This window comes from Myotis myotis, unplaced genomic scaffold (genome assembly GCF_014108235.1).
Source record: "Myotis myotis isolate mMyoMyo1 unplaced genomic scaffold, mMyoMyo1.p scaffold_m19_p_3, whole genome shotgun sequence".
Lineage (NCBI taxonomy): Eukaryota > Metazoa > Chordata > Mammalia > Chiroptera > Vespertilionidae > Myotis > Myotis myotis.
In genome coordinates this window covers 28746362-28766507 of record NW_023416335.1, presented here as the reverse complement: position 1 = coordinate 28766507, position 20146 = coordinate 28746362, and the positions used below count along the sequence as shown (strand labels likewise).

General features: G+C 42.7%; 1 protein-coding gene across 3 annotated transcripts in view; it reads left to right on the top strand.

The window, feature by feature from the left end:
* The window catches only part of COL4A2 (collagen type IV alpha 2 chain), a 184845-nt gene that overhangs the window by 104883 nt on the left and 59816 nt on the right, over window positions 1–20146 (top strand). For all 3 annotated transcript variants that reach the window (XM_036300533.1, XM_036300532.1, XM_036300531.1), the window contains exons 5-11: window positions 10840–10974; window positions 11060–11104; window positions 14389–14505; window positions 15883–15954; window positions 16313–16348; window positions 16457–16519; window positions 18273–18308. In XM_036300533.1, the coding sequence (XP_036156426.1) occupies window positions 10840–10974; window positions 11060–11104; window positions 14389–14505; window positions 15883–15954; window positions 16313–16348; window positions 16457–16519; window positions 18273–18308 (504 nt within the window). The remainder of the gene's footprint in view (window positions 1–10839; window positions 10975–11059; window positions 11105–14388; window positions 14506–15882; window positions 15955–16312; window positions 16349–16456; window positions 16520–18272; window positions 18309–20146) is intronic.

The following is a 20146-nucleotide window of genomic DNA, read 5'->3' as shown; positions in this document are numbered from 1 at the left end:
ACATATTACAATGGATATAAAAACTGCCCTAAAAATAGGACACTCTGGCTTTTTACTTCCATGTGGGAAGAACCTGAATTTGGAGTCAGGCAGAACTGAGTAATTATAACATCCATAATTCACTTACTAAACAGTCAAATGAATTTACTTAACAGTGGATCATGTTATTATGTATGCCAACTGCTGTAAGATGCGGGAGACTGAAGCTCAAATGAGGCATGTCCCAGTGTGCAGCACAGTGAGTGCTGTGGTGAAAGCAAGTTGAGGGAGCATCTAGTCTAGTTCCCGGGTCAGGAAAATGTCCTCTGGTGCCCCTGGGAGTCACCAGGCAATGATGGCAGGCATGTGCAAAGGCCCTGAGGTACAAGGGAAACTGACCCAATTGTCAGGAACTCAGTTAGCCTGGAGCAGAGTGTCTGCGTGTGGGAAGCCACAAGTGGGCAGGCCACGCTAAAACTCAAGATGGAAGCCCCCACTACATCTGACTCCAGCAATGTATCAGAGGGAACCACTGCCCCCTGAACTGGATCTAGGAGTAGCAAACAGGTAGAAACTGTTAATCAAAAGGAATGAGATTAGTAAAAGAAATGAGCACTGCAGACCTAGAGAATGGCTAAGAGAACAAAACGGATGACACCAAGTGCTGACAAGCACCTGGAGCTCTCCTACATTGCTGGTGGGAATACAAAATGGAACAGCCAGGCTTGTTTTTGTTGTTGTTTTGTTTTTAGACAGGAAGGAAGGGGGGTAGGAGAAACATGGATGTGAGAGAGATACATCGATTGGTTACCTCCTACATGAACCCACAACCTACGTATGTATCCTACTGGGAATAGAACCTGCGACCTTCCAGTGTACAGGACAGTGCTCCAACCAGCTGAGCCACGCTGACCAGGGCTGCAGTTGTTTTCCATAAAGTTAAACATACCCTTTCTGTATGACCCAACAATCCCATTCTAGCCTATTTATAATAACATACATCCCACCAAAAAGCCACACATGAATGTTTAAAGAGCCCAATTCACATTCACCAAAAACTGGAAGCAATTCAGATGTCCTTCCACAAGTGAATGGGTAAACAAATTGTGCTAATGGGACACAACAAACATGCTTCAAGGATACACAGGACTAAACGGTTGGTACACAGAAACGGGACAGAAACAGGGCGGGTGAATCTCAAATGCATGATGCTGAGTGAAAGAAGCCAGGCTCCAAGGATGACATACTAGATGATTCCATTTGTATGACAGTCTAGAAGAGGCAAAGCCACGAGGCTGGAGAGAGATCAGTGATTAGCAAAGGAGCAGCTCAAGGGATTAGGGCTAATGAAACTCTGAGCACTTTTCAAAACTCACAGAACGATACACACACAAAAAGTGGTTTTTATTGTATGTAAATTTAAAAGTCTTTAAAAAGAAATGAAAACACTAAGTAACTTTAATGAATATAAAATAACAGATAAATGAGTTAAAGCCAAGGAAGGCGGAATAGAAGGTAGAGGAGGAAGAAGAGGGGAAGAATGATAGTCACACCTTTTCTAATGACAGCGGAGTTGGAGCTCTATTTACAACTTGTCCTATTCCGGAACATTTCAAATAAGAATCTGTGTACCACAGCCAGGTCAGAATCTGCTCTTGCTCTTAACCTTTTCTTTCTGTTGGCCACTTATTTTTCATAACAGACCAACTCCATACAGTGCCAACTTCAAGAATATTTTCTCTCCTGTGACTATGTTTAGTCTAAATGCAAGATAGATGTAACTGTTGGTTCTGTCCCTGGTCTGTGCCACAGATGCTAAAATGTCACTCTCAAGGGCTCTCAGCCTCGTGGACAGTCACAGCAGGATGGCCAATATTTGGAAGGCCATGCTCACCATATTTCCTCTCGCTCCTTCCATTAGCAGGCAGCATTCCCTGGGGTGTTGACCAGTCCCTATGTACAGAGCTCCCCACTGGGCAATGACAGAAACACAGTCATTAGAACACGCAATCTCTACTGTGAGTCACACCACACTTGAGTATAACCTAAGAACATGACCTAAGAACACCAGTAAAATATTGGCACGTGCATTCGGCCCATGAAAATTAATAGCCTCTCATTGAGGCCATAAATATGGACAGCTAACTATTTGATTTACCTGTAGCTGTATGATTTGGGTGACTCAGGAGTTGCTGCCTGTTGTAGTTGCCACTTTCTAATCATATAAGTATAGTCCGAAGCCACCCTGTGTTATTAACTCATAATGACAGAAAGGTTGTTTGATGATGATGGTTGATCTTGTTCTATCCCATGTTGACAGCTCCTAGTTAGAGTGTTTCATACTTAACGGGAGGCCTGACAACCAGAGTCCTCTGTGTGCTTCCCGTGGCCCTGGAATCTGCTTCTTCCAGCCCGTTCCTCCCCTGCCAGCTCTGCTCCCAAAGGCCCTGGCTCATCCACACTCAACTCCGTGTCTTGTTGGAGGACAGGAGGCTTAGGAAATCAAGTCCATCTGTTAGGCAACGGTTCACCTTCAGGCAAACGAAATGTATTTATTGCCGCAAGCACAGAGGCAGTGAAAGGCTTTCCCAGAAAATCAACTTTTCTGGCATATGCCAAGCAAAATCACATCCAGGCTATAAAAAGCTTGGCCTCACGATAGTCTCAAAGCCATTTAGTGGGACTGCCCTTGGACAGCCTGTTTTTAGAATAAGGGGCAGAGGTTTTCGACTGATGGGTCCTGTGGGTGGAGAACCTGAGATGATACTTTTTTATCTGCTTTAAAGTGTGACTCTGTCCAAGTCAAGTCATTTCCAATACAACTATAACCAGAGCATCCGAGAGTCACCGAAGACACCTGCTGATCTTTGTGGGGGGGTTTTCTGAAAATCATGCATAATGGAAACTGGTGATGTCTTGGGCTTATTTTTTACTCGTGCGTCTAATTTGGTCCTGGATCCCTTCGGGCAGTGCTGTTCTGTGGCTGTGTGCTGGCCGGGTCTCATTTCCATTAGGATCACACCCACACGGACCAGATTCCAAACAAGGAAAGCTAGGTCTCCATTTCTTCAGATTTGTTCATTTCTCTGGCAGACATTTTTAAAAGGCATTTGGCTAAATGTTGTTTGTGGGTTTTGTTTTATTTTAGTTTTTAGTGTCCACTCTTCTTCCTTTTCTGAATATTATCTGTCGTAAATTCACTGGTAAGAATGTATGAAAGGGATCTGGTCATACCCAATGTGACCATGAACCTCAGGCCTTCACTTGTTAATCTTCGCCTTCACCAGACTCCTTTTGTGGTTGTTAGTGTTTAGGTCGAGTTTATTGAGGCATCATTTACGTGTAAACCAATGACTATTGACAAATGTATACAGCCATGTAACAACCACCCAAATCATGATATAAGACAAGCCCGTGACTCTCTCCCCCCCGCCCCCCGCCCCCAAAGTTTCCCAGTGCCCTTTTCAGTCGGTCCCCTCCCTCTGCCCCACCCCTGGCAACCACTGACCTGTTTTCTGTCCCTAGTTTTGCCTTCTTTAGAATGTCATATAAATAGGGTGATCTCATCATATCACATAAATAGGACGGGAGCCTTTGAGTCTGGCTGCGTAATTCGTCCTTGTTACACACGTCAGACAGTGTCTTCCTTTTTACTGCTGACTAATGTTCCACTTTATGGACATACCAGTTTGTTGCTTCACTTAGTAACTGAATGTCCAGCTGATGGACATTCAAGTTGTTTCCAGTTTTTCACTAAAATAAATCAAACCGCTGTGGACATTTACCTACATGCCTTCCGGCAGGTATATGTTGCACTGTATAAGAAACTGCCTCCGTTTCAAAGTGGCCACCCCCCTTGCCTTCCCAGCAGCAGCGAGCGAGGGAGCTCCCTCCACTCCTCTCTAGCACTTGGCATCACCGTTGTTTTCTCCGTGCGTCAGCCATTCTAGTGGTTGCAGTTATATCTTATTGTGGATTTAATTTACTCTCTCAATGCTTAGCATCTTTTCAAAAGTTTACTTTCCACTCATGCATCTTCCTTGCTGAAGGCTCTGTGGAAATCTTTTACCTGCTTTTTTCATTGGGTTGTTCATCGCCTTACTGATTTCTGTGAGTTCTTTTTATATTCTGGATAAAAGTCATTTATCAGGTATGTGTTTGTAAATATTTCTCCCAGTCTGTAGCCCGCTTTTATGTGCTACTGCATCTTAAAGATCACACTTATTAGTCTTATGTTTTCTTTGATGGCTTGTGACTTTTGTGTCTTAGCTAAGAAATCTTTGCCAATCCAGACTCATGAAGATTCTTTCCTATATTTTCCTTCTAAGGCTATAGAAGTATTATAGCCTTAGCTCTTACAGTTAGGTCTATGATCCATTTTGACTAAATGTTTGTAATGGAGAGAGGTAGGGTCAAGGGTTATTTCTGTACATATGGTGGATGTTATTTTCTTTATGTGGACACTAGTCCTACAATCTGTGTCAGATAATTTTAGAAAGCAACAATTCCAAAAGCCCATATAATTTTGCCTCATAGAGGTGGAGTCCTTAATTTGGAATAGTACCCAGGGCAGGGCTAATGTTTTGTTATGTGCTAAATAAGAAGCTTTAGATAAAACAGCACATTTAACATCAGCTCTGCCTGTTCTTCATGGAGGCAGTCATCCATTATTTACTGATACTTATTATACATGTAACACACTCTTCTAATACAGCCTTTACATATTAGCTTGGAATATAGTATTAATTTATCCTGCCAAGGTCATCAAAAATTGCTCACAAATGCCCATGATCATCCCTAAGAACAATGACCAGTTCTAAATTTTAGATGAAGGAATTGTCTTCCTGAATCTTAAAATGCAGCCCTTCCTGCCTTTGGAGCCATTTTACATATTTTCGAATGCGTGTGAACAGCTCAGAGGATAAGCTGGGAATTAGGCTGGAATCCCCTGAGAGTCACCAAGAATTGCAGCATCAGAAGGCCGGGAAGGTCTGGAACACATCGTCAACAGCCAAGGAAGGGAGGGGCCCCCAGGAGACTACAGAGGATATGGGGTGTCTGGTGGGGCGCCCAGTGCCCATAAAAGGGGAGGCAGGAAGAGTAAACTTAGGAAGGAGAAGGGATTTCCTAGTATTCAGATGTTGGCCAGTAACTCATGAAAAGCTTATTCTTATTCTACCAGGAAAACCCTGTACTGTAGATTGAAAATCCTGATGTGCAGTGAAGCAGGTTTTATCCTTGGAAACATCTCGCTTTATCCTTTCCTGACACATGAAGCTCCTCTTACTTCCCCACCCAAGGCGAGTTGTAAGGTTACTAAACTATGAGTGCAAACAGGCACCACCTTGGGGTTGGATCAGTGTGAAATTTCTTGGGGCCCCCATTAACCATATCTTCTGCCTTTGCTTTCGCATCTGAAGTAGATTTCAGCGTTATTCCGCACGTGCACATATCCAATTATATTTTGCCCCTTTTACGGAAGTGAAAATTCTAAATTCATGAAAGCTTAGTAAGTGTCTCAGGACTTTAAGTGCATTCACTCCACAGCCGTGGTATTTAAGCAATGTGTAGTCAAGTCTGAACTCATTCTATCTACTTTTTCAAGACTTCGACTTCCAAAACTGACCCCGGGCATCCCACACATACTCCAGTAGTGATTTCAAAAGGAAGGAGGCATTGTGCAACTTTCCACCCTAACAGTGATCAAAGTTCGTTCTGTCTTGCTGCAGATATCACTGAAGCATAAGACTAAGAAAATTGTAATTAGAAATAGCATTTAACAGACATAAATATTTTCCTCTGTCTGACTCAGGAAGCCTGGCCTTCCTTCTAAGAGCCAACTTCATACATAAGATACTTTTCTTGTTAAAAGATACCTGTCGGATGTGGGGAGGTGGAGGAGGATGTAGGGGAGATAAATGGTGATGGACAGAGTCTTGCTGAATAGTGTCCAGATGATGTATTGTAGAACTGTGCGCCTAAAACCTGAATCATTTTCTTAACCAGTGTCACCCCAATAAACTTAACAAAAAGGAAAAAAATTAAAATAATAATAACAAAAGATACCTGATCCTCCTATGAGAACGTCCGAAAGGGAAGGAGGATGGGGCCATGCCACGATTCTCAAACTTCGGTACACTTAAGAAACCTGCTGAGGGTCATGTCCAGTGCAGGCCAGGAGGTCTGGGCCGGGCCTGAGACTGCATTTCTCTCAGGGTCCCAGGCGGCTGACACAGCTCATGGACCTCACTTGAGTAAGAAGGTCTAATGGAAGATGGGGGGCTTCAGAGGCAGCCTCGCTCCCCAGACCTGATGGCGTAACAGTCAGTTCTTCCTCCCGAACCTTCCCAAGCCCCCATTGTCCCTCCTCTCACAAGTGAGGGAGATGCCTACTTTATGCATTTGTTATGGGGATGACATGAGATGAACCTTTTAAAAAAAAAATAGCATGTTTTATTAGAACCACCTCAGAAGGCCATTAGAAGAGGAACCATTTTTAAGAGCTGTAACAGTGCTTCATCCCAGAGGACACACAAGCAAATGCTACTTTTCATTATCCTGTTTCCTAGGAAGTAACACATTCACACAAATCAAATTCTCTGGTGGGATGGGGCATAGTCTATGGTCCGTTGGCTTTCAAGAAATTCTTTTGTGCAAATTCTTTTGTTGAGCATAGTGCAGGAATTTTAGGAGCGTTGGTCACCCAGGAGCTTTTGAAATTTATGCAAAAAAAACATTTAAACTAGAGTCCTATTCTTTCTGGGCTAATTTTTATTTTTACATCACTTATTACAAAAGAAAAGGAAGAGATGGAAATAACTTTTCCAATTGGGACTTTTCAACTGAGGGTGGAAGTTGCTAATGATGATGACTAATTAGCACAGAGGGAAATCCTCTTTATTTACCTGGCCATTCAACTGCTCTTGACAAACACACACGATGCCAGCATGGGCAGGATATCCTTGGGAAAGATCTCTGTCCCTAATGGCCGAAACATGCATTAGGGGGCCATTGGGTCGTGACAAAGATGTTCCCTAAGTCCCAGCAGCGTAAGCCTTGAACTGTGACAAAACTGAGTTCAGTCCCAGAGGATGGGGCTCTGCTGCGGATTCTCTCCAGGCTCTTCCTGGCCCTTCCCCAGGCCGGAAGCTGGGTGGAATTCTGTGAAATGTTCCATCTGTCAGAAGCTCAAGATGTCTCTTTAGAATGACACCAACTTCACACCCACTAGGATGGCTATAAATTTTTTTTAATGGAAAATAACAATCTTTGACAGGGATGTGGAGAAATCTGGCACTCTCACACCCTGTTGGTGGGAATGTAAAATGGTGCAGCCACTGTGAAAAACGGTATGGCCGTTTCTTCGAAAGATAGACATAGAATTGCTATAGGATTCAGCAATTCCACTTCTAGGGACGTACCCAAAAGAATTGAAAACAAGGACTCAAACAGACCTTGTGCATGCATGTTTACAGCACTATTTACAACAAACAAATTGTGGTCTATCCATGCAATGGAATATAATTCAGCCAAGGGGGTGAAGGCACGAGTGGGTTGGGGGGGTGGGGGGAAATGGGGGTTAAGGACACATATGTAATACCTTAACCAATAAAGAAAAAAAATGAATAAAGTACTGATACATGATCATGCATGGATGAACCTCAAAAAAAGTATCAGTGAAAGAAGCCAGACAAAAATGGTCATATAGCATACATGTGATTTCACTTATATGAAACTAGAGGCCTGGTCATGGATTCGTGCACCGGTGGGGTCCCTCTGCGTGGCCTGTGGGGATCGGGCTACAGCAGGCGGCTGGAGAGGAGCCTGAGCCGGGGCCTGTGCCACACCACTCCCGCTCATTCTGGCCCACTATGCCTGCCGTGGGCTTGCACCCAGTCAGTCCCAATTGGGAAAGGCTCACACCACCACAGTGGCACTTGCCAGCCGTGAGCCCAGCATCTGGCACCCATCGGTCAGCTGAGCTGTGCTCCCATTGTGGGAACACACTGACCATTGGGGGCAGCTCCTGCATTGAGTGTCTGCCCCCTGGTGGTCAGTGCATGTCATAGCAACCGGTTAACTGGTCGCTTGGGCTTTTATACATATAGATATCAAGAATGGATAAATCCACAGAAACCAAAAGCAGATTTGTGGTTACCAGAAACTGGGGTGGGGAGGAACAGGGAGTGACTGCTCAGTGGGCATGAGGCTTCCTTCCAGGATGATGAAAATGTTTTGGAATTAGATAGAGGACATTGTGAATGTACTAGAAACCACTGTAAAATGACTAGTTTTACATTATGGGAATTTCACCTCAATAAAAAGAAATAATTGACAACTTGCTCCAGAAAAGGGAAGATTAGAGCGTTATTCCAAAAGCCAGACTTCCCATCCAAGACTTTATGGGTATAAAGAAGTTTACTGACAATGGAAGGAAAATGAGTACATGATGTAGTCACTTTCCTCGTCAAAGAAATTGAGGAAAGGTTAATGAGTGCAAGACAAGAATGTGGCTTTTCATCGTTAAGACACACATTCCATTTTGATGAGCAGTGTGTGTTCCCCTTAGTTGGCTCCATACAGTAATCCCCTGGATAGAGATAAAGTTTATGGACAGAAAAAAATGACAGTACTAATGGGGAACATTTTATCCCCCAAAGGACACTCCCTGTAAACACTGACAGGCCTCATGATGGTTAGGGAACTTAAGGCTTAGGGGCATGGTATATGATCACAGGAAGGCTATATTCCGACAGAGCCACAAACAAAACAAAAATGAGAACAACTGGGAAAGAGTCATAAAAACCAGAATCAAAGCATATTTTGTCCCCAAACTTACAGCAGATGTAGCATACTAAGACCCCTGACTGGAAATCGACGAGCATGAGCCTGGGGTATCACGTGTCCAAGGTCAGAGCTATCTGTCTTTGACCACAATCTCCCTCAATTAGGAAGCCTTATTTTTAATCACATTCTTCAAAGATATTAAATATATTGGCTTTGCCACAACATAAGATACTACCCTCAGTGACTGATGCTTTCTGCGCTGACTGGACTCTTCTGGAACATGTGGAGGGTGGGGCAGGAGAACTCCCTATCTCTAAAACTCTGACCTTGCCCAGGGAGATTCCTGCAAGTCCCCTTTGTCTGAGGAGTCAGGGGTCCTGAGCTTGGGGAGAGATCTCATTCGCCAGCTGAAACCTTAATTTCCATCAGTTGCTTCCACCCCAAAGCAACCTCTACACTGGTCTGTCTGTGACATTAATGCTGAGGCTTGGCCTGCATTTTGAAGTTGTTTGCTTCACCTCAGCTGTGTGGAATGTTGCAGACAGACTGTAAACATTCTGTAATGACTAACAAACTCTTTAGCTGCACCGTTTATATAGGAAGAGTTACTTGTAGGCAGTGGAAGAGAAGACTAGAAATAATGGCTCAGTCCCCCCTCCATCTAAAGCAGCGGTTCTCAACCTGTGGGTCGAGACCCCTTTAGGAGAAGAACGACCCTTTCACAGGGGTCGCCTAAGACCATCGGGAAACATGTATATAATTACATATTTTTTTGTGATTAATCACTGTGCTTTAATTATGTTCAATTTGTAACAATGAAAATACATCCTGCATATCAGATATTTACATTACGATTCATAACAGTAGCAAAATTACAGTTATGAAGTAGCAATGAAGATAATTTTATGGTTGGGGGTCACCACAACATGAGGAACTGTATTAAAGGGTCGCGGCATTAGGAAGGTTGAGAACCACTGATCTAAAGGCAGATGGGAATTTGAAATGTGAAAGCAAATCGGGCTTAGCAGGTAAAGGTTCTTTATGGTGAGTAAACAGCAGACTTGTTCATTGAAAAAGGAAATCAAGACATAGAACTTTATTTTTCATTTAAGTGAACCTGGGAGAGTTCATTAGAACATTAACTATAATACATAACTTAGTTCCATTAATCAGAGAGATAGAAGCCCCTTTTTAATCTTTTTACTTTTCTTGTGGTAAAACATACAAAACATAAAATTTACCATCCTAACTATTTTCACACAGTTCAGTTGCATTAAGTACATTCACAGTGTTGTGCAAACATCACCACTTTCCATCTCCAGATCTTTCTCATCTTCCCCACAGAAACTCTGCACCCACTAAACAATGACTCCCCTTCTCCTCTCCCCGTGCCCTTTCTGTCTCTATGAATTCAGCTGCTCTAGGAACCTCACAGAAGTGGAATCACACAGTATTTGTCCTTTTGGGACTGGCTGATTCACTTAGCATAATGTCCTCAAGGTTCATCCACGTTGTCACATGTGTCAGAATGTCCTTTCTTTGTAAGGTGAATAGTATTCCATCATATGGATGGACCACATTTTGTTTATCCACTCATCTCTCGATGGGACACTTTTGGCTATTGTGAAAAATGCTCTAGAAATATCTGTTCAAGTCTCTGCTTTCAATTCTTTTGAATATCATCCCATATCTGTTGTATGCATTATATTGGGGTAGAGATTAAAATCTTAGAAATTTGTTTGGAACTTTTTTTATATGCTGAAAGGACTTTAAAAAAAAAAAAGTTGACTGTCTCCAGTGCAATAGTATCATCATTTCACAGTAGCATCGCTTTAGTAAATTAGGATTATTTTCTCTTTACATTTAATACCTTTTTCCTTTAAACTCTGTGAATTCTTTTTTTGCCAGAAATCACTTTGGGGCTACAGTGGCAGCAGATGGTAGTTTACATATAATGGTCTCTGAAGATCATCGCTCTTTGAGAATGAAAAGCATAGTTTCCAAAGCAACGTGACTGAAAGTGCTCATTCATTGCTATTAACTGTGGAAATTGAATGTATGTTGTTTCTACAGGGTCAGCCCGGGCAAGTGGGCCACCAGGGATACACTGGGCCCCCAGGGTTACAAGGATTCCCAGGACTGCAGGGCCGCAAAGGTGACAAGGGTGAAAGAGGCTCTCCCGGGAGCATAGGACCAAAAGGAGAAGTGGTACGGAAAACTTGGCATTTCCTCTCGTTTTATGGAGGGCAGCGGGTGTGTTGACCTTCATTAAATTTGTTTACCTTCTTTATAGGGACAAAGAGGCGTTTCTGGATTCCCTGGTGCTGACGGAATTCCTGTAAGTTTTTTGTAAGATTAGAATTTTAAAACATTGTATGCATGGGAACCAACACGTTTATGACTTAACAGCAACATCTTGAGCTAAACCTGCTTTTTTTGTTCGTCACATAAAATTTGTGGGGCTACATGTGGGTCTTTTTCTCCGGGAATCCAGTTAAATGTTGGACAGACTTTTTCCCTTGTAAACGTTCTTCTGGACTTGGCTTCAGAATGGAGGAGACTTTGCTAGAACCGGACAGTGTTATGTAAGGAAAAGCTAGAGCTCGCTCAGATGTGCTCGCTAAGGAGCCGGTCTCGAAACTGTGTTTGAACCAGAGAACAACCTGAATATAAAGTAGCACAGCCAAGAACGTGGACGGAATGAAGCCCTGCTGGACATTTGTGCAGCTTCTCGGATTCTTTGTAGTAACCGCACATAAACGAGAAGAGGGGGCATGGATTATCCATGAGAAAATCTCAAAATGCCATAAAATGTGTTTTTCTAACCTAGTTTACTTTACTTCTTGTGGCATAAAAAAATAAACAAAGCAGCCTGACTCACAGCCTTCTTCACAGGGACCCGGGAGCAGAGTTCCCAGGGCTGGCTTCCTGCTGATCTCCTTCTCGGGAATAAATGTGTTTATCACACATGCAGACCCACCCCATCTGTCTGCTGCTGACGTTTAAGGACCCTCACCCATATGTACAGATATCTGCACCCTTCCCCTGCATTTACATGTTCTCTATCACCATGCTCGCACACACACACGCATGCATGCATGCATGTGCACATATGTGCACATTCATGTGCACACACAGGGAGAGAGAATCTTCAGTCTGCACAAGTAGGGCTGTCCCCTTGCAGAAATAGAGTAAGAGCCTGAGTAGAGAGTCATCACAGAGAATTCATACCTTTTCTTCCGATTTTAGCTCCGCATTCAAGAACACTTTTGCCACAGTAGAAGGAAGCAGTCAGAGCTAAAGAAGGGAAGTTGTGATCACAAGACATGAGACCTACATGGCCAGTGATCCTAAGTGTCACCTGAATGAGGCACTCAGATACGTCAGTTACAAAACATGCAGCTGTGAACAAATAAGGAAATAGCATTCACATTGGTCAGGATCTTGAGAAATTGGCACAGTCGAAGAATCTGCAGATTTCAAGGGTTAAACAAATAATAAAAGTATTTTTCTACCAACGGCCTCAAACTAAATCGCCCATCTTTTTTTTTTCACCCGTTTTTAAACTATTTTCTTGAACTATTTAAACTATTTATCATATTTTTGCTTCCGGAAGTTGAAATCTGATTTAAATCTGAGTGACATTATGGAAAAATATTGTAACTAATCTGTATCATATTTTAATTCGTTTCTGCACTTCATACTCATTTAATATCAGATGCAAATATTTCACAAATAAGGGAGTAATCATCATAAGGGAGAGTGATCATGATGAGCAGATAACTGATCATTTTCTACAGAATCTTGGTGCTGCTATATATAGCCTCTCTAACCGCAGAACCCTGATACTGCATATTAACTTAAATGTCACCTGCCATCTCTAAGCAGTTAATGAGCATAGCGTTTGAAGGACCTGGGTAATTTTAGCTGTTTAGAAGTTGTGTAGAAAAAGTGATGTGCAGGGAAATCGTAGAGTTGTACACACAGAAATGTATCTAATCAGATGAACAAAAAGAGATGGACATTAAGCTCTATATAACTGAGATTTTTCCTCGAAGCACAATTTCAAAAGAAGATCAGATTGACATGCAATTTCAAATCAGTCCCAAGGAAATCAGAAAGACCCAGCAGCAGATTGATAATTCAGGAGAAGACTCAGGAACTCAGATGTTCATTTGAAGCAAAAACATCCTAGGATACCACGGATCTTCAGCAGAACACCTGCAGAGCGTGTTTCTCTGGCTGGATTTGAAGGGTGGGCTTTCAGAACCCCCCAAAAAGGGCCCTTTCCTTTGAAGGCTTCAGACAGCTGGCTCTGTAACAGCTGGAGAGATTGTTCACCATGGTTTCCAGAAGCCATCAGGATTCCCCTGACTCCCCAGGGTTGGCTGAAAGGGCTATCAGATCTCTTTTCTGATGGCACAAGTTAAAGCAATGGCTTTGAACATCTCAAGCAGAAAGATATGCAGACAAAAGGAAAATTCTACTTTTCTTGCTGTATTCCTTAGTATCATTCAGAATACACGCACTCGGCGTAGAACTGGTTCATTTGTCTTGAAATTTTCCAAATTTCTCAAAGTAAGTCTAAAAGACATCTTAACGCCCTCAAAAATTACTCTGGACTCTATGTTAGGCCTGCTCTTAAGAAAATAAAAATTTTAAAGAAATTACATAAATGCCCTAGCCGGCTTGGCTCAGTGGATAGAGCGTTGGCCTGTGGACTGAAGGGTCTCTGGTTTGATTCTGGTCAAGGACATATGCCTGGGTTGCGGGCTTGATCCCCAGTAGAAGGCGTGATGATTCTCTCTCATCATTGATGTTTCTATCTCTCCCTCTCCCCAATAAAAATATATTTAAAAAAAAGAAATTACATAATAAGAAAGCATGTATCTAAACATCTTTTGTGCAAAGAAGAGCAAAAGGGGCTGTAGTCTCGTAGGACATAAATTATAGTTAACCCCACCCCCGGATGTCTCCCAGAGCCAGGTGAGTGCTATTGAGGTGCCCACAGACTTCACCTGGCCTACTCCTTCGAAAGACATCGGATCATGTTGCCTCCCCTCTTCCACCAGCCATCTTAGAACACCTGACTTGCTTTAAAATCTTAAAAGGAGTGTTTCCAAAGAATGTAGAAAGAGGAAATCAGTTTGTCTACCTATGGCTAAGCCACTGATGAAATTCCACTATAGGTGTGAATCTCTTACCTGTTTAAGATGTAAGTCCAAAAGTCAGTCGGCCATAACAGATGAAGACACCTTTGTTGTCCCTGAGAAGGAGATCACTGCTTCTAGAACTTTTTTCTAGAATTTTTAAATCCTGTCCGTGACAAAACAGTGCTCCCAGGCACCCAGTGAAGCAAGGAGGAGAAATGCCAAGACAGTTTACTGCTCACCAAAACCTTTGGGAAACAGAACTTTGTCTTGAAAGCCTTTCCCCTGCTTAGAACTCTACCCGTGTGCCTTTGTCTACTTACTCATTCATTCATTCATTCATTTTGAGCTGTCGTCCCTTGGATTCATGCCAGTGGCATGAGAGAGACGATTTAAAACTGTTTTATCACACACAGTTATGAAAACTAAACACCTCTGGGCTGAATGACTCACTTCCTTTCCTCTTTTCCAGGGACATCCTGGGCAAGGTGGACCCCGAGGACCACCTGGCTATGATGGCTGCAATGGGACCAGGGGAGACGTAGGCCCCCAGGGACCCTCTGGCATTGGGGGTATCCCCGGATCTCCTGTGAGTATCATCAGCACAGCACACCCTGTTCACATGGTTAGCTCTGGAACCTGGATGGCTGGCACCTGTCGGCAGAAATGTATGGAAGTGCCCTATTCTCTTTCATGGCATCCGAAAGGCCTAGCACAGGACCCTTAAGAAATGGTCTTGGAGAAACTTTGTAAGGATGGTGTGTTGCCTTCTGTTCACTCACCAGCAGGGGCCGCAGGCGCAAGCTAACCCTGTCTTTTATACCCTGAGGAAGCGTTGCTCTCTTCTTGGAGGTTTTCTTATGGATATCTAGGCATGATCTTCCTGGATTCAAACAATTTTATTTTCCATATTCATGCTCCAGTTCAAATAACATTGAATTGTAGGGCAACACGAAAACTTAAATTCTAAAAAGCTAAAAGTTTGACAAATTATTAGTCACAAGATGATTAGAAATCTTGATTCGATTCTAAAATCCTTTGTGATGTGAAAGGACAATGATATTCTTCAGCATATCCAATATGAAAGGGTGTTGTTTTTTAATGGAAGAACTTCTGTATGTTAATCTGTTTCATGGCCTCATTTCGTTTTCAAGGTCTTTGCAAAGAATATTGAAATATTTTTCAGTAGTGTTACCCTCTTACCACCAAAATACTGCACATTCAGGGTTATGCTAAGATTTTATCTGGTAAAAAAAAAAAAATTATTTTTAAGGTGGGGAAGAACAGTCATAAATAACCTTCACCTGTTTCCCCCTGAGCTAATCAATTTCTCATCATCAACACCTCTGCTTTCCAATTCTCACTTCTTTGACTCTTCTTTTACAACTTCAACTTTTCAATAAGCTACATCATTTTCTAGTCTATTCCAATAAAATAACTTTTATCATCAACAAACATATTGATTACTTTAAAAATATTGATTTCATATGTAGGTGTTAAGACATGCATGCATGTACCTATACATGCACATGTGTACTTGACACAGTTCCTGTTTTAAAGAGTGACCCAGTATCTCTCCCACAAATGGTGCTTCAGAGTACATGTTAATACCTTCAGTACACTAATGCCAAAGAAAACACAAAGTAATAGTACCCCAAAAATAGCATGGTTTACTCAAGGATTCGTTTACTGAGTGCTCATTTGGGTTCTTTAAAAACACAAATTCTATAACGTCTTTCCATTTTAACTTTGAAGAAAGATACTGTTGGATAAATATGAAAGTAAAAGTCTCACCTTTGTGGTTGGATGTAGTGATTAGTGTTCAGAGTAATCTAAATGAGCTGTGGGAGCAGTTAGACATTGCCCATAAAGGCCAGTATTTAACCATCCAAATTTCTATAGCTGCTCTGAATGTTAATGGACTTTTTTGCCTTTTCCTCTTTCCACCATATATGTACTCCTGTAGGGGCCCCTAGGACCCAAAGGCCAGAAAGGTGAACCTTATGCACTGTCTGAAAAGGACCGCGACAAATACAGGGTAAGTTTAATAGAGGTAGGAGACCTGATTAAGTGACCTAGTGTAAATTCTGATTAATAAAATTAATTTCCAAGTGAACTCTGAGCTGTAAGAATGAATGGAGTCGCAGAATGCATAGAATAAAATAATCCAAAATTGTGACCAATTCAAAAATAACTTGTTTCAATCTTATATTTAATTGTGGATGCATCCCTTTCCCATATTCACTGTACCTCAGGTATTAGGTTAGTTAACATTACCAGGTCCTGTTACGGCTGCAATAACTTATATACTTGTTTGCAATGTTGTAATAAAATGTAACTAAATCTAAAGATTAGCTTAAAAACTAGAACTCTTTAAATGATTTCTTCTCATTTAGGGTGAACCCGGAGATCCTGGATCGGTCGGTTTCCAGGTAAGTTTTATTTTTATTAGAAAATATTCCAAGAAAACTTTAAGAATTCAGGACTCCAAAATACCAGTCAACTTCTCTTAATAGCCTTCTCTTGTTGCCTGTCCTTAGGGGCCACCCGGCCGCCCTGGGCCTATGGGACCAATGGGTCCACTTGGACTTCCAGGAAGACCAGTAAGTACCACGTACACGTGCTCACTCTTGAACCACTGCCCAGGCATCCTCTAGTGAGGCCCCTTCTTCAACGTGGATACAGGCCGGAGCTTCACGATACAACTAGGATGCTTGTGGTCACTATAAAAAGCATCAAGACAAAACAGGTCATCCCTTGTATACATTTTTCTTCCATTAAGATTGAAGAATGAGGACTCAAAATTTGTGGACACCAGATCACTGCCAACTATGTCGAATTTAAACTTGCTGCTGGCTGGGTGCTATTCCAGTCATGTACAACCTCTCTCGGCCCCACAAAACCAGCTGAAAAGGGGCACGTCTTCCCTGGGCAAAGCAGATCAAAGTGCAACAGGGTGATCAGAAGGAAATGGGTTCTGCCTAGGCATGGCCACCATAGCAGGTGTGTCACACCTGGGCATGGCCATTATAGCAAGTGAAATATTGGACATCAATTAATAAAATGGTCCTAGTGCACCACCTGAATGGCAGTCTACAGATATTCACTCCCACTGCAACTCAAATGACAGAGTGAGGTGCAACAAGACAGAGGCTTGGATGGAGGAGGGCTTAATACAAGGAGGGGAGAAGAGGAGAAAGAGTTGCTAGTGCCTGTGCAGCCCTAAAGCCACTTCCCTCATGCCACACAGGACCCAGGAGAGGAACTGGCTCCTTCAAGGTTTCTGACGCTTATTCCCCACAGTTTTTCGTAGTGAGACAATTCTCACAGAAGCCCATTGCTAAAGTGTGAGGGACACTCTCAAGGGAGGCTGTGGCATCAGTTTCTTGACAGATACTGAGAAACAAAGGAGGGACGTATGCTCGGAAAGATTCAGTCATACTAGTTGGGGGTGTGAGTACTCATTAATTTTCTATAATTATTGATTTTGTTTCTATAAAATGAGTTTCCCTGGGGCTGTGAAAATCATTTTTGCAAGTAGCCCTCTGCCATGAAATATTTGGCCAAATGGTATGAAATGAGGATTCTATGATGAGAGGGTCTTTGTTCTCCTATGTCATATGGTTGTTGACTCAAAGCACACATACCACATGGTTGGGGAGGGGGAACGGAGGTTAAACTTTAAACACACAGTTCAGGGAAATATGAAATAGCAGGTTGTACCTGCTGGGTCCTTAGCTGACCTGACAACTTTTAAATTCTTCATGTGGCCATTAAAATCACCCACAATCCCCCGCCTGCCCACTTCTCTGCACTTAGACACAAATTATTCTTTTCATGCACTTTCAAAACTTCAGCGCAAGTGTAGTGTTGACACTGAATGCTTTGCAGATAGACCCGTGGTGATGTTTGTGGATGGTCTTTCAGCCCTGTAGATTAAGTCTGCCTGTGAACATTTGCTGACCTACCAGCAAAAAGCATTAGACAGTGGCCTGTAGGGGACCCTGCCCAGGGGGAGTCAGGAGAAACGATCTTTGTGGTGACAGGGCCTGGGACCTGGCATGGGAGCAGAGCAAACATGAATAGGACATGGATGAAATCAAAAGTCTAAACTCAGAAAAGCAAACCCAAAACAGCTGTGTGTGGACAGCCGGCAAATTCTGGGAACTGAGCCTGACCCCAGCCCTCTCCCCTCCAGCCCTTCCTGCCTGCTGAGACAGATGTACCAGAAACCTCTATACATACGACATGGTGCTCTAAATATACAGTGAATGGCTTTCCCAGGGCTTTCTAGCAGATGTTATCTGGGTCCTGGGATAAAGAAAACAGTGTACAAATATCTTTGTATTTTTGCAGGGACCACCTGGACCCCCCGGACCCCCTGGAGAGCCAGTAAGTTACTGTTGGGGGTGAGGGAGAGGGAAGTGGGGCCTTATGTATCCGTGAATATCCTTCTGGACTATAGAACTACTTCATGGACAACTATATATTGCTCATTTCACAATGAGAACTGTTTTGTAGGTTTTTTTAAGACTCACTGTTACAAACTCCAAAGATGCACCCAGTGGTACCTCTGGCGTCGCTGGCACATTAAATAAGTGCGTGTGTTGAGTGATTTGTTGTTTGCAAATCACATAACATTCCTGTTGTATGAAAATCAAACTGATTAGGAACGTAGATTTAGGGACAGCTCATGTTTATCCGTGTGTGTTCATTTATAAGAATGGACAAAATGTAGCTATGTTTGTATGGGGGAACTGATGGCATTCCCTACCTGGGTATAATTAGGTTCTACAAGAGTGTGATGTCAGCCTCTAGGGATACATATAGTCAGTGATCTTCAGTTCCGCTAGAGCCCAAAGCTGTATTGCTTCTGTCAGAGAAAGATTCTTAAGTTGGTTGGAGCACAACAAAGTAGGTGGCTGGTTAGAACCTGGGGACAGAACTAGAGTTCGGTACCATCTGTGAAAGTTGGATAAATGTCCAAGACAAACAGTAGGAAGTTGGTGAAGGAAGTATTTGCTCAAAATTTGACATGAGTCTATTCTGTACACCTAGTACAAAACAATATTGAATGTAAACTGTAATTTAAAGAAACTTTAAATCAACTCCCAGGCTACGATTACCAACATTTAAGGACCATTCCGTGGCCTGCACGCAACTAAGGAAATCTCCCAGCCTGCACATTCCCATGCCTGTTCCACAGAAATCCCATCTCTGTGACCTTCTGGGGACCTCAGCTACCACCACCCCCAGGCCCCCAGCTCCCATCACCTCTGAAATGGCTTCCGGCTGGGACTGGAGCTCGTTAAGGCTGCTGCCCACACCGCTGGGCTCCCCACTGTCTGGCAGCCCAAAGCTGGGTGGGAACGGCCCACAGCCAAGAGAAGCAGATGTAAGATGGGGCGGCCAGCCCCAAGGTCATCTCAGATCCCTGCTTGGCTGCCGCACTAATGGCCCTCACCCCCACCAGGTCACTTCCTGGTGACTTGGATAACCAGCTCATGAGGCAGAGGGGCCACGGGGACCCAAGCAAATCACGTTCTAATCTAGCCTGGCTGCATTTCTGTGCTTTGATTTCAGCTCCCAGCCAGGTGGGAAAGAAGCAAAAATGCAAAAATTAATTAAATGCTTTGTTTTTATTTTCAGAAAATCCCTGGGCATTGAGGGGGCAGGAGGTATATTGCAGAGAGAAAGATCAGATAGGGTCCTGTGTGATCTTCTGTTGAAATGGGAATATAGAGACCCCAGGAAAGAAGCAGTTGTTTGGAGATTTAAAAAGAGAGAGAGAGTATTATTTCTATAATGTAGTGCAGGCATACCTCATTTTTTTGCACTTCGCTTTATGGTGCTTTGACAATACTGTGTGTTTCACATATTGAAGGTTGCTTATGGCAAACCTGAGTTGAGAAAATCTATTGGTGCCATTTTTCTAACAGTCTCAGATGACGATTAGCATTTATTTAGCTATAAAATAATTTTTTATTAATATATGTACACTGTTATTTTAGACATAATGCTATTGCACACTTAACAGACTACAGTACAGTATAAACATAACTTCTATATGCACTGGAAAACCAAAGTATGAATGTGACTCACTTTATTGCGGTATTTACTTTATTGTGGTGGTCTGGAACTGAACCTGCAATATCTCTGAGCTGTGCATGCATAGCTTTTCATATGTGCCTCTTTTAGACACCAGGGTTGAGTCATTTCTCCCATATATG